This window comes from Cupressus sempervirens, chromosome 1 (assembly GCF_028749045.1).
Source record: "Cupressus sempervirens isolate cs-2001-9-10 chromosome 1, ASM2874904v1, whole genome shotgun sequence".
NCBI classification, from domain to species: Eukaryota; Viridiplantae; Streptophyta; class Pinopsida; order Cupressales; family Cupressaceae; genus Cupressus; species Cupressus sempervirens.
The window spans coordinates 686,831,050-686,845,445 of record NC_143118.1 but is presented as its reverse complement, the minus strand read 5'-3'; the positions used below and the strand labels follow the sequence as shown (position 1 = coordinate 686,845,445).

General features: G+C 33.3%; 1 protein-coding gene across 1 annotated transcript in view; it reads right to left on the bottom strand.

Annotated features, from left to right (window-relative positions):
* The window catches only part of LOC149579799 (uncharacterized), a 35,404-nt gene extending 21,209 nt beyond the window's left edge, over positions 1-14,195 (bottom strand). The window contains exon 1 of the mRNA XM_089786922.1: positions 13,347-14,195. Coding sequence (XP_089643048.1) covers positions 13,347-13,802 — 456 coding nt within the window. The 5' untranslated portion in view covers positions 13,803-14,195. The remainder of the gene's footprint in view (positions 1-13,346) is intronic.
* Between the last annotated feature and the right edge of the window lie 201 nt (positions 14,196-14,396).

Sequence of the window (14,396 nt, the reverse complement as noted above, 5' to 3'; positions counted from 1 at the left end):
AAATGGGGAGCAAGCATAAATTGTTAGTCTAAAGATGGACTTGAAAGTAACTATTTCCACATGTGACAACAATAAAGCTAGGCGATCATTGGTAACAATGAAGTAATTAGAACAAATTCACATCAACTACCCCAAAATTCCTAGGCCAATTATGGCCCCAAAGGAGGAAAGTCCAGAAACAATCTACTATCAAACCTAAATCTTTAATCATCATCAAAGATGTTATAAGATCATTGAGAACAAGATTCAACCTATGCTTATCTCTTAACATGGAACATCAAGGCCCTCAATGCTCGTAATAAGTGATACTTTTCAAGTATCGATTATACCTACAATAAACTAATTTTGTATTTTGTATTATTACAAGAAACTAAATCAAGATTATATGAACCTACAAGATTCATTCAAAGGTGACATAAAAGAACTTATGGAACATGAAGTTTGAACAATTTGAAGGTGCTTCAAGTGGTCTAGGAATTATTTATTTTAAAGATGCAATGAGTATACAAATATGAGGGAAAGAATCTTATTGGCAATTGTGCCCAATTAATTAAAAAGTCTCTCTTTGAATTTGAAATTCTTCTAAATGCTTACGATCCCACTAGGAAGAAACTTAAAAATATTATTATGAGATCATATCTCTATTATCTTATATTCTATAACTATGAACTTTTCACTAGATATGCAAATATTTTAAAACTATATTGAGCTCAAATGATAAAAAATGCAAATTCAAACAAACAACATGGTCTCAAATAGATTTTATATTTTTATTTACATATTTTAAGGGTATTTTAATCTCAAATGACAAAAGATGCAAAGTCAAACAATCACCTTAAGATGATTAGTGTTGAACTAAATAATGATTAACTAACATGAGAAAACCATGTGCTAGGTGATTGTAACATCCTAGAGAGATCTTTCATCATATGAATCTGAAAAAGAGCATGATTAGTGCATTCATATAGGCTTGAACACAACCCCCTTCAACTTTAGACCTTAGAAGATTCTCTTAATCTCACATATCCATTAGAAATGAGAACATGTGGTGTTGAGATTTTACCTTCCTAGATTTGGTAAAAGTATGTTGGGATAGGCTTTTCAAAGTAAGAGATTCAAAAACAAAATCTTTTGTAAAAAAGTGTGCACCCTAAAATAACTCTAAAATGTTATAGTTTGAACTCTTTCACAAATATTTTTGTTGAGATTAAAAGAATTGAAGAGGAGGTGTTGATCAACCCCTATACACTAAGAAAAAAAAGCACATCCTAGTCAACTTAAGTTAAAATTTAAATCTATGAAGAAACTCATTAACACGAAGAATACACAAAAATCTAGCTTAAAGAGGGTGGAAAAATACCATATGAATTATTTTATTACATGACTAAGGCTCAATGCAATTATGATAGATTTTTCCTTATTAAAGATGGCTTCAAAAAATCTTGGCATATTATTGAAACCATTAAGACTGAGATAGTCTCTTTTTTCATGTATCTCCTTCAAAATGAGGATGGTTATGATATGTGTGTTCATCATAATTTCTTCAAGCTATAGCCAACAAATCATTAACCAAATTAGCACCCTCTTAGATGCCCCCAAACAAGGCACCCAACTTGGATCATTTATTTATTTTTTCAAATTGTGGCATACTACGTGAAAGAATATGCTTGTGATTTACCCAGGAGATAGAAAATATATTCCCTAATTTTTTAGTACATATCTTTGCCTCAATTCCCCATCCTCTTTAATGGGCCCTACAAATTTATTTAGCGCCTCTTGTGGACTTTGTTAAGGAGATTCTCTCTCACCATATTTGTATCTTCTTATGGTAAATATGCATGATTGGTTTAGTATTCCATCACACAATAGATGGAGTTGGCAAGGGCCAATGTTTGTTGCGGAACTAATTGCCTTTTCTCAACTCTAGTTTATTGATGATATAATTTTGTTTTTAAAAAAGTGTTAGAAAATCCTTTAAATGGAAGCAATTATTTTTGTCTATGTTGAAGCCTCATCCAACATATAAATAAAGAAAAACAAAAGGCCTTCTTTAGCATGCGTGATTAAATTTCAAGAGTTTTCAATTTCAAAATAGGAAACATTATGAATAAATTCATTATGTTAATATTGTTCTTTAAAGCTTGCAAAACTTTAATGTGAACAAATATACATGATACTTTCTTGTCAAATTCTCCTCTTGGCATGGAAAATGGCTATTGATCATAGGAAAAATTACTATGACTTGAGGCACTTTAGAATCCTTAACATTTATCTTCTACAAATACCTTGAAGAAGTTTATGCTTCATGCTTCCACAAGTACCTTGAAATCAATAAACCATACCATAAAATAATTTCTTTAGCAAGACATGGAATACAATTAAACATGTTTTCTTTTATGGTCTCGAAGAATGTATGTTTTCCTATTACCTTAGCTAGAGATATCATCAATTTATTTAGTATTCAAAATAACACTTTGGCTACTAAATTGGTTTGGATCCCTTTTGTCAATATATTCCCAATCTTTTCTATCTTCCAATTCATAAAGTATTTGAACACGTTGGAACATGATATGATTTCCACAATATCTAATTTTCTTGGTAGAATTTGATGATGAAATAGAAACACAATAAAAAATTGTCTCTTGTGAGAAGTCAAAAGTGGTAGGAAAGGAAAATGTTAAGATGAATCATTAAACATGCGCTACTATCTTTAGGATGGTGAAGATCTCAAGGAAATCAAAACCCAAGAACACAATCTATGAGAAAACTTTGTCTTGAAGACTAGTTTAACTGCATTTGGTGGATGCATTATGGCTTTATAAGTGGAATGATTTCTCCTCCCTTCTTTCTCTTTAGTACAAAGATATTTATGTTAAGGAAATTATCTTCCAAAAGGATTTCATCATCAAAGGGGGGATCAATTATGCAAAACATTTTTAAAATGTGGCGTGGACATGCTTAAGGAGATGGGTTTCCTCAATGATTTGGATATGTGAACCTAATTAAATTACAAAAAGGGAAGCTTTGTTTAGGAGCACTCTAAGTGATAGTGGGTATGATTGTTTGGAAATTGGATTGTTAGACAAGTAAAGAAATTAGTAATTGAATATAAAGGGAAGCTCAAAACCTAGGTACATGTATGGTATCTTCTCTTAATAATAGAAAAGAAAATGTTGAATTAATGTTTATGGAATGCCAAATCAAAAAGGAGATTGATGGAAGAGAAGGTATATGTATCCCTCTTGTTAATGTCTTAATAATCTCTTTTATTGTACAAATTACTTTCCAAGATGAACAAAAACAAGTAGAGAACAATCAAACTTATTATGATATTGAAAGACTCAAGAAAGTAGTTCATATTAGCTCTATAATTTTTGGGAGTGCAATAAGGACACTAATTGGAAAATGATCTCTTGAATTACTTTCCTTAACAATTTATAAGAATTCATTTTTTTGCATCCAATTTAATATAAAGGACTTCCTCCAAGATGCTAGTAGCATTGAGGGATTTTTAGCAAGCCACATTATCTCAACTTACCAACTAGAAGTAGGGATTGCAATTGAGACTTTTGCACATAATTATCCCAAGATCGAAGTAAAAATCTAATTAATGTTGATCGAATGACAAATCATCATGGAGATGTGCCTTCCCATTTGTTGGTGTCATTCCTTCTCCAGTGGTCACATGGATTCTAATTGTGCTCTTCTACATCAGAAGGGTTCTACTACTCGGTGTAAGGATGCTTGTGAGGATCATTTGATAGTCCATGCATCAAATACTCTTTTTGATTCTTCCTTTGAGGATTCTTAGGCTATTGATGGTGATGAAACCCTTTCTAAAAATTAGTACGATGTCCCTCCTATTTGGGGTCTAGCTTATGAAGCTAATATGAGTCCTTCTCCTACTGCAACCATGGATGTTTCACTTGCTTCAGGTGCAACTCCCTCCCGCCATGAGGATCACTCTACTCCTATTGTCAAGTTTATGTTGACACTGCTTAACTTCTTTAGCACTCTAGTCATTGTGTTGGCACCTTGCCTAGCAGTGTTTATTTTGTTGGGTAGCCTAAGGATAGTATCACCAAGATAGTTGTCTAACATGATAGGAAGATTTGTTCTTCAAAGTCTCATATGTATTCTCTTGTGGTGTGAGATTGACCTTTCCTTTGAAGGGATCCTAACCTCTGTGCTTTGTGTTTGGTTTTCTAGTAAGCATTTTATGTGTTGTTGATGATTTTTTTTCATCTTTGGGCTTGTTTTTGTAAGGGTTGGCCCCCTTGTTGGGTTTCTTAATTAATCATAAACATAGAGATTGTTGTGAATGAAGGTACATGTATCCCTCCTTGGTAGTGTCTTAAGAAACTCTGTTGGTGTATAATTTACTTCCCATGATGGAAAAACAAGTTGTTTGTCACACAAGAAGTGGTCGGAGGGATTAATCCAACCTATCATAATCTCTAAAGACTTGAGAAATTATTTTTCATTGGCTCTAGAATGGTTGAGTGTGCAATAAATAATAAATGACAATGAGCTCTTGGATAATTTCCTACGTCAACTTCTAGGTAGTGGTATTGTATCTACTTCGAAATCCAATAGAATGGGCTTTCTCCAAGATACTACTATTAGTAAGGGATTGGTAGAGGGCTACATTAGCTCAACTTACTAACCAAAGACAAGGGGACGCAATTGACTAGTACACTCAATTAAGTAAAAAAAAAAGTCCTTAGAGGAAGTTGCTTGCTTAGCTAGAGGGCTAGGTATCCTTCAAATGACCAAGAGAAGCTCGTTTAAGAAATACTAGAGATTCTCTAGTCATTTTCCTTTTGTAGATGTGAAGGGTTCTAGTTAAAGGAAAGCTTTGAGAAAGTGAAGAATAATGTAAAGGTCATTGACTACAAGAGGTGGTTTTGAGACCACCATTCCAATAAAAGCACTTTAGAAAACTTTGTGTTTGATAATAGCCTATTTTGCACTTTCTAATAGACAAAAAAAAATATTTGATTTTGTGAATGAACCAAATCCTTACATAAAATCCAATTTAAAAATGAATAAAAAATAATTACATAAACTTTTTAAAAAATCCACTTACTTTGTCTAAATTAATATATTCAAAAGGGTAAAGCAGTGAATGGGACCTTGGTCTATTAGTGAAGTTGAATGGCTCACAAAGAGCCCACTAGGGATCAAGTCTTGTTGAGTGCAAGACTCCGACATTATAAGGAGTGAGATCAGAATTGTGCCCCAAGTGATTTTGACGGTGTAGATGTACTTCAATCCTTAGCTCTAAGTTGAAGAAGTGCAATTCTTCAATCCTCCGTAAGAAAAACCAATAAAAAATAAAATACACTTTTAATGCAGTGATCTACTACTAAAATATTATATAAAAGTTTTAATAAATTGAAGTGGGGTTTTCCTTAACCATAACCTTCTATCATTCTTTAGAACCCATTTTTCTATTCGGAGGGAAGCTCCCAAAGTTTGATGTTTAAATATATTATGTTCGTCGATGTACCAAAAAAGTAAATAGCTCAAAATTAAAGTGTTGCAAATGATGACTGAAGTTCAAATCGACGAGGGAATGGGCGCGTATAATTTGAATATGGACCACAGCCATACATTCATCAAAGTTTGAACTCCAAAGCAAACGACAAATTAAAGAATCCCTTGTTCGAATGACAAAGGCTTGTCGTCCTGCCCTTTATTTCAAAAGGTTGACTTCCAACTTGGAGCCCATCGACGTACAAAATGTCCCTCGCCTGGTTACAACTTCTCATTACGTATGGTGGGTGACATTTCATTTGTTTAGGTCAAATATAATAGAAGATGCGTGGAGTCGTACACAATCACAACATTAGTAGTTAGGATGTCCCTCACAATTCATTCCATCAACAAGGACATTTATTAACTTTAATGAAATGTGGAGCCACATATGAGGCGAAGATCATCTGGGTGTTTTCATTTAAAATTAGGAAAATTAAATGTAGGAGCTTCTCATATGTAGTTGTTGAAGTGATGATAAAGAAATGGAGTTTCTATTCTTTCATGAAATTTTTATATGATTATTGTTTTGAAAATTGAACATCTTTTCTATTGTGTTTTATCATGAGTGGGATTGGAGAGAAGTTTGATTTGGTCTTAGCTTGTATAATGATATCATTGTTGGTTCTATTAGACAAAGACAAATTATTTTAAGATATATATGAAAGGCAATATGTAACATTGTATTTTAAGATATATACGATAGGCAATATGTAACATTGTTGATTCTATTAGACAAAGACAAATTATTTTAAGATATATATGGAAGGCAATATGTAACATTGTATTTTCTCTGTGACTTGTTTTTCCAGCCTACAAGTTGGTTGTTATGCATTGTTCTTGGGTTGTATTTTGGTTTACCAATCTGCGAGCTGGCTGATATAGTCTTCTAGTATTGAGTTACTCCTTAACATTTTTTGCAGCCTATTGCTTGTTGCTCTCTCTATTTGTAATTATTAGCTTTCTTCAATAAATAAATAAATAAAAACAATATTTTTAAGAAATTTGTATTTTAATATTTTACTTCCACATAATTTTTGAGGCACAACTTCTAAACTTTTCAAAGATGTATGTTTTAACTAGGGCTCAAATTTAGCAAATTAAACATCAAATAAACCAATTTCATAACAACTTTGTCTATATATAACATTTTTAAAGTAGGTTAAACAAGAGATTCTAATATGAATTCTTTAATGTTTTATCAATTAAACTCGATTTTATTACTAATTAGTTTCTAGATTTGATTGTGTGAATGATTTTTATCATCAATGTTTCGGATCACACTATATGATCCATCATCAGGATGTTCATGCAAATGAAGAGAGCTAGAAAAATGAGTCATCTTATTTGACAAAATTCGATGATGACTTATATTTACATTCTTTACGATGTGATCTTAAGAGCATTACATGTATGTATTATTATAGTGATCGAAATTGTATATGCTACAATTTTGCACTTCATTTGACCCTATCACTTCTACTAAGTTATCCTTTATGCAAAGATGTTTAGATATACAAATGAAATGATTTAGGAAAAGGTTGATAAACATCTAGAACTTAACTAGATCTAATTAGTAGACACTCTTAGGGAGTCGTCAAACTATCTAATTTACCCATTTCCCATGTCATGTCAAATATGTGGGCATGGAACTTAAAATTTTTTTTTTTTCCAGAATTGGTTTCTTATTAACTTCCTTTCACTAGTCTTTATAAGTCTAACTCGATCCAAAACCTATTATTTTTTCTTCTAAGATGTCGTATTCAAGGGGGGAAGTTACATTTCAAAACCATCAATATATATCGACATCCATTCAAGTGTTTTGGGTCTTAAAAACATGTCTCCAACTACTAGAGGGATGAATCCACTTCAAGGCTTGAGAAATATAATTCTTGAAGGGTGGATAGATCAACTCATCATAAACAATTGAGTGATAGATAAGTCAATTATTGATGGTGGATAATCTATCCTTCACTTTGGGCTTCATTGGATCCAAGAAGATGTTCATAGATGTATTATTCAACAAAAATTAATTACAAGTAAAAATTAGATAAATTTAAACGATTGTAATAGTGTCCTATGTATGACTCATCCCAAAGGATCTAACTAGATCAAGGACTCGACGCATATGACTTCTACTCGAGCTAATGAAGACATTAGTACATAACTACACGATGTGGAGATGGAAGACAAGTACCTCTCACATTAGAATCATTTCTAGGATCACTATAGATGTTTCCCTAGTCAAAATATTGAACCATGGCTCGTATATAAAAAGTAACAACACTACTCCTAAAATAAAGATGATATTGTTTTTAAATGTTTGAAGTATTAAACATTTCTAAGATTTCAAGAAACTCATGAACTACAATGTCAAGATGAAAAGTTCAAAATCTTGATAAGATAAAGGGAAAGTATGAGGGCTAGAAGAAAGACATGCAAAGATGGAAAAAATTGAAACTTTAATCTTTTTTCTAGTTAGAAATTTTGTACATTTTGTGTGATTTATAGCATATGACAACGGGTATAGAGGATGAAAGGTAACGATACTTATACATAAATTTGACTCATGTAGACCCATATAAAGATATCTCATCTTAATTTTAAGAGATGGGTAAAATGGAGTCAAAATGTACAGAGAATATGCGACTAAAATATACTTATGCAATGTTAGATTAAGTCTCAATGTCGAGAATCATAACATTATCATTCAATCACATTATTAAACATTACTATTAGATAAATTTACATCAATGTTGTAAGCATCATTATACATGTTTTCTTCTGATCTTTGATATTTTTTGCGAAATCATTATATTGTGTCCAAAGAAAATAATCATAACCTAAAAATATAATATTCATCAACCTGATCCTTTTATATACAAATACAACAACCAAGACAAACAAGTTGAAACATTAAAATCAACCAAAAAAAAAATGTACTAACCAAATTTATATCTTTGATTAAAAATAAAGTCCACAAATATAAAAGATAATTTTGTGATCATAAAAATAAACTAAAACATTACACAAAAAAATTACTAATATAAAAGACATTGACAAAACTTTAATAAAATATTAAATTAATTTTTACATTTAATATCATACTATAATTTCATTAAATCTCAAACTAAATACTCCAATATAAGATTTGAATATTTATTTTCATTACATGATTCATTATATTATTATTACTTAATCATTTTCTTTACCAAAGTTGTCGATAATCCTATTCAATTATACATAATAATATAAATAAATAAACACACTAAAAAAATGTCACTCCTACTTTAAAGTGAATATAAAATATATATAACCAACCATCAATTGTAAATCCTTGTCATCCATGTCATCTCAATAAAATATATTCAAGGTAATTGGCCCCTCAAAAGAAGGGAAGTCCCTCATATAATTGAAAACAAAAACAAAATAAAACATATAATTTTTAATATATTTCATTATATCCTTAGGCAATGCATATTTTTGAATGGTAAGAAACCTCAACTTAAAGTTAAGGTAAGAATGAGGGGTCGAACTTTACATAGTAACACTTGTGCAATTATACTCACTCTTCGGTATTGTTCATTCATGGAAAGAATGTTCTTACAATGTCTAGTATTGATTATAGTTAAAATATGAGTGATAGAACGAAGATAGAATGAAATAATAATCACTTACAAGTCAAAAGATTGAAAAAAAAAAAAAAACAACAACAAAAACAAAACAAAACATATAATTTTTAATATATTTTATAATATCCTTAGGGAATGCATATTTTTGAATGGTAAGAAATTCGAACTTAAAAGTAAGAATGAGGGTCAAACTTTACGAACTTTACATACCGACACTTGTGCAATTATATCTCACTCTTAAATAATGTCCATTCATGTAAAGAATGTTCTTACTGTTAGTGTAGTTTTTTATTTTTCCTATTTTGCTAAGTTTTTCCTACACTTTTAATAATCTCGCTTAGGTTAATAAAGCATGTCTTATTAGGTGAATGGTTGTGAGGTGTCACCTTCCTACATGTGAGCATCCATTAGCTATCTTGGGAAGATATTTTGCTATCTTTAGTCCAATAGATGGTTGCTCCTCATTGGTTGGTGTTGCTACCTCCTCCCTCTTCCTAGCCTATATAAGCATGCTACCTGGCTTGTATTTGTATCTCTTGTTTTTGCATCCTCTTAATGCTATTTTGCTTCCAGCATTTGCATTACTCTCTTGGAGACTAAATCTATGATGCTATTTTGATTTTGTATCATTTGCATTCATAGTTTAGATATTTACTCTTTGCACTAGTTTTCTGGGTTATTAATCTTTTCAGATTCTAACATGGTATCAGAGTTTTTCTATGTGCAAGAGTAGATTTTAGTTTCCTTATTTGAGAGATTTGGGGGGGGCAAATAAACTTTATTGTAATTTTTTGAAAAACGAAGTATGCTCTTCTCTTGCATCTTTGGATGATCCTGAGAATCATAAAAGTTTTGACAAAAACCGTTTTTCTCTGGGGTTTCAATCTCAAATCTGACAACCAACTTGCATATTTGGAGTTTTCAATCAGTTTTGCAGGTTCCAACATGCCATTGATGGACTTAGGAAGCTGATCCAACATTTGCATGTCATATTTTGGTTGTTGGGGTCGTTTTTTAATTTTTGGAGCCGTTTTTTACTGTTAAAGGCGTCTAATTTACACTACATCAGCATCTTCTATACATCAAAAAGAAAAATGCTTTCTAAGTTTTGTTCGTAGCCCCGAAAAATCATCTGGGTATCTTTTAGATTTTGCATGCAAGTTGTATATTTTGCAGAATCGAGCATGCAAAGCTACAGCCATACCCCTCTCCGTTGGCAGTCGCAGATTTGAACGCAGTTTTCAAATGTCTCGTTCTTGCTCATACGAACTTCGATTTTGATGATTCTTGTTATGAACTTGGCTATTTTTTTGTGCTCTATCCACTAGTGGAGTTGTTTTTTGATTTTCATGCATGAATTCTTCAGAAATTGCAGATTCTCAGTCGTGACTGTGCACAATTCTCGTTTTGGAAACTTCGAAGGATCATAACTTTCTCATACGACCTCGTATCGAGGCGATTTTTTTTTGAAAGTGCATGATTTTTCGAGTAGATCGCAGTGGTGCTATTTTTTTCCTTGATTATTGTGCCCAAGTTTCACTTTTAGCATATGCTCTTCATGAGGAGGCCCTGTCGATTTTTCTTCCGTAACTTGAGCATACAGACGTATTTTTTCGATCCGAAAAATGCGTCAAAAAGCTAGTTCTAAGATGGAGATGATGGTACAGGTTTTTTTTATTTTTGCTACAATTTGGTTGCCTGTTTTGGCAATCAAAGCCAGATGTTCTATTTTGCCTTCCGAGAGCCATATCTCGCTCATTCGGACTCTTTTCTAGGCTCGCCAGACATCGTTGGAAATTTGGTTCTGTGAGTTATTCAGTTGCAGAGGTCTTTTATCCAGATTCTACTCTAGGTTCTTTCTCCTTCGAGTTTTGCACTTTCGCACTCTGGCAGATTACTTGGATTCTATAGGTCCTGGAATCTCTTTTTTTGTTCTTTTGGCTCACTCTTCTTTCTGACTTCTGAGCATTGTATGCTTCTATTCTGTTGCATTCCTTTTTCTGTAAACGCACTGAGATAAAGTGCCTGCTTTTGCATATCTAAGATCTTGTACACCTTATGTTTGTTTGTACTCGCACTCAATTATAAAGTGCCATGGGGGGTCATGATGTTTTGCCATTTTGTGCTCATCCACCTTTGTCAAGTGAATTTTTCTTCCATGACATTAGCCCATGCAGTGTGTCGGTGACACCGCCCTTTATCCTGTGCTTGTACTTCTATTGCACTATTGGTGTTCCTGATTCTTCTTCTTGCAGATATTTTTGGCATTGCATTTCAGTGTTCCTGTCACCCCTCTCCCTATTCAGCATTATGGGGGGGTTCACCTGTTGGCTCTATTGCTTCTTTGGTTTGGTTGAGTGATCTACGTATTCAATTTTTGTTCCTATGTACTAGGCGGATGCAATGGCTAGGAACCTATGCATTTCGGTGAGATGGTTCATCTACTATATAGACACTCATTCATTCCTACCTTTGGAGGTCACCTCTTCGATTGATCAGCTCTTCAGACTTTGTCTTCTCTACCTGGTCATGCACTATTTCAATGGGGGTTCTAGCAGTTTCTTCTGACAGCGTTTGCAGCTTCATGCTTCGGAGATGCTTCATGCTCTTTTTTGTTACTCTCTTTGGGACATTTCCTAGATTGGAGGCTTAGTTTCTTTCATCTAGTTCTTTTTCTTGTATTAGGTACCTGATCAGGCCTTGTTGCCGGGACCCATTTTCCTGCTTTCATAGCTTTGCTAGGTTAGCATCCACCTAAGCTTCCTTTATGGGGGGGTGTTAGTGTAGTTTTTTATTTTTCTTATTTTGCTAGGTTTTTCCTACACTTTTAATAATCTCGCTTAGGTTAATAAAGCATGTCTTATTAGGTGAATGGTTATGAAGTGTCACCTTCCTACATGTGAGCATCCATTAGCTATCTTGGGAAGATATTTTGCTATCTTTAGTCCAATAGATGGTTTCTCCTCATTGGTTGGTGTTGCCACCTCCTCCCTCTTCCTAGCCTATATAAGCATGCTACCTAGCTTGTATTTGTATCTCTTGTTTTTGCATCCCCTTAATGCTATTTTGCTTCCAGCATTTGCATTACTCTCTTCGAGACTAACTCTATGATGCTATTTTGATTTTGTATCATTTGCATTCATAGTTTAGATATTTACTCTTTGCACTAGTTTTCTGGGTTATTAATCTTTTTAGATTCTAACACTTACAATGTCTAATATAGAGTATAATTAAAATATGAGTGATAGAATGAAGATAGAATGAAATGGTAACAACTTATAAGTCAAAAGATATATATTGTAATGGCAAAGTTCATATTGTAGACACTTAAAGAGTACTAAGTTCAAATATTTATTTGTGTGTGTCCCTAAGTGTTAGAATGGGCTTAATTTGAATCATTTAAGAAGTCTCTATTGCACTAGTCCCAAATCAAGACTAAATCATCATTCTCAACACATTACAAAAATATCTATCAAACTCATTAGATATCAAGAATTCGTGATAATAGTAGTAAATAAATTTTAAATTTGAACAACTAAGTAATTTTTTATTTTATTTTTATCACCCTATTATCAAATCAATCTCATATTTTTTATCTACTCTTAGCCAACTAAGTATCATCTTTCTACACAATTAACTTCGAAAATTACTTACAATTAACAAAAATCTATGTTAAACACATTACAACATATTGCCATTTATCTTTGGTGGTCGTTTAAAAGTTGCTCAATTGATACATTTGACTAAGGGAGAATACTCCTTGTCTACCATGCTCCTAAATCTTTGAACGAACCAATTTCTTTATTATTCTGACACATGACTAAATTTTTTAAGAAATATATTGAACAAAGCTTGAAAGTTACAACAAAAGAATAGCAATCCAGATTGCACACAACCAAGCTTACAACGAGCTTTAGGCTACCCAAACATAACATCACAACTGATCTTATGACTAAAATTTTCAAGACTTTTATTACAATTAAACATGAAAATCTAAATACCAGTATATTAAAATTCTAATTTGTGAGGTGAAGATTCCCAATTTGTCTGGCACAAATGCCGCCACACATCCAAAAAGCACCGAAAATTCATCTCAAAATCAGAAGATCAAAGGCCTTTGAAATTCACAAAAATATATAAAAAATTTACCGCTTGCAGGGGAAGAAACATACATACCTCGGAGGTGGAATCACTGTTCTGATAATGGCGTACAACTGATACCGAACGCTGCTTCCGCCGTCCTTCAGCCGTAGGATTTACCGTGCGCGCAGGGGCGCCATTTCTGACAACTGACCGCCCTCTCTGAAAATTCTCTGTCTGATAACGGGAAGCGGACCTTCCCCTTTGCGTAGCGGATCCTCGAATTTCTGTCACAGGGGGCGAATTGAGCATTTCAGAAGAGCCGCTGAGAGGGCTGACAGGGGGCTTATCAAAATCCTCCTTTTCCTTTGGCTCAATTTCAATTTGGCGGAGAAATGAGGAAATCTCAGAGCTGGAGCGGCTCATACGGCTCAAGCTCCTGGACCTCATGTGACCGCCCGCTCGCTTTTTGTCATGGCTCTTTGAGCTGTCGTCTTCTTGAGCGCCTATTTGTGTGCGCTTTGTTGTGGATTTGAAAGCGGCCGTCGCCATCGCCTAAAAAATTGCAGATACTAACATATTTTGAGACGAATTCAGGTCGTCAATTGTCGGATTTTTTGCGGGGTTCTAGGTTTAGGTTCAGCTGTTTTTGGTGTAAATTTAGTGCGAGGAGTTTTAGCGGAAGTCTTGGCGGAGGAGAATTGCGCAGGTGGATTAGTTTGAGAAATATTCAGGGCAGATTTAATGGAGAATTTGGAGGAGAAAATTGTTCCGGGAGGGGTGTTCAGATGAAGAATGAGATTAATTGTGGGGGTTGAGAGTGTCGATGTTTTTCACAAGCCGGCCATAATTGATAATTTCTGTTCTGTTTGATATTTCTCTTTGTTATTGACGTTGCGTTGGAATTGCGATGGCAGCAGGGATTTGGCTTGATGCAAATTAGACGATTTTGTCGAACATCAAATAGAACCTTTATCGGGGTAAAAGGGTAGCGCTCTAATTTTAGGGAAAATTTTCAAAAGACATCAAGCGATGTCATTTTAAGATGTTGTATAATTTTGTATTTTATTATTATATAAATATTTGTTTAATTTAGCCGATAGGTTATTTGTGGAAATTTAATTAACCAGAAAATTTGCAAGTTGG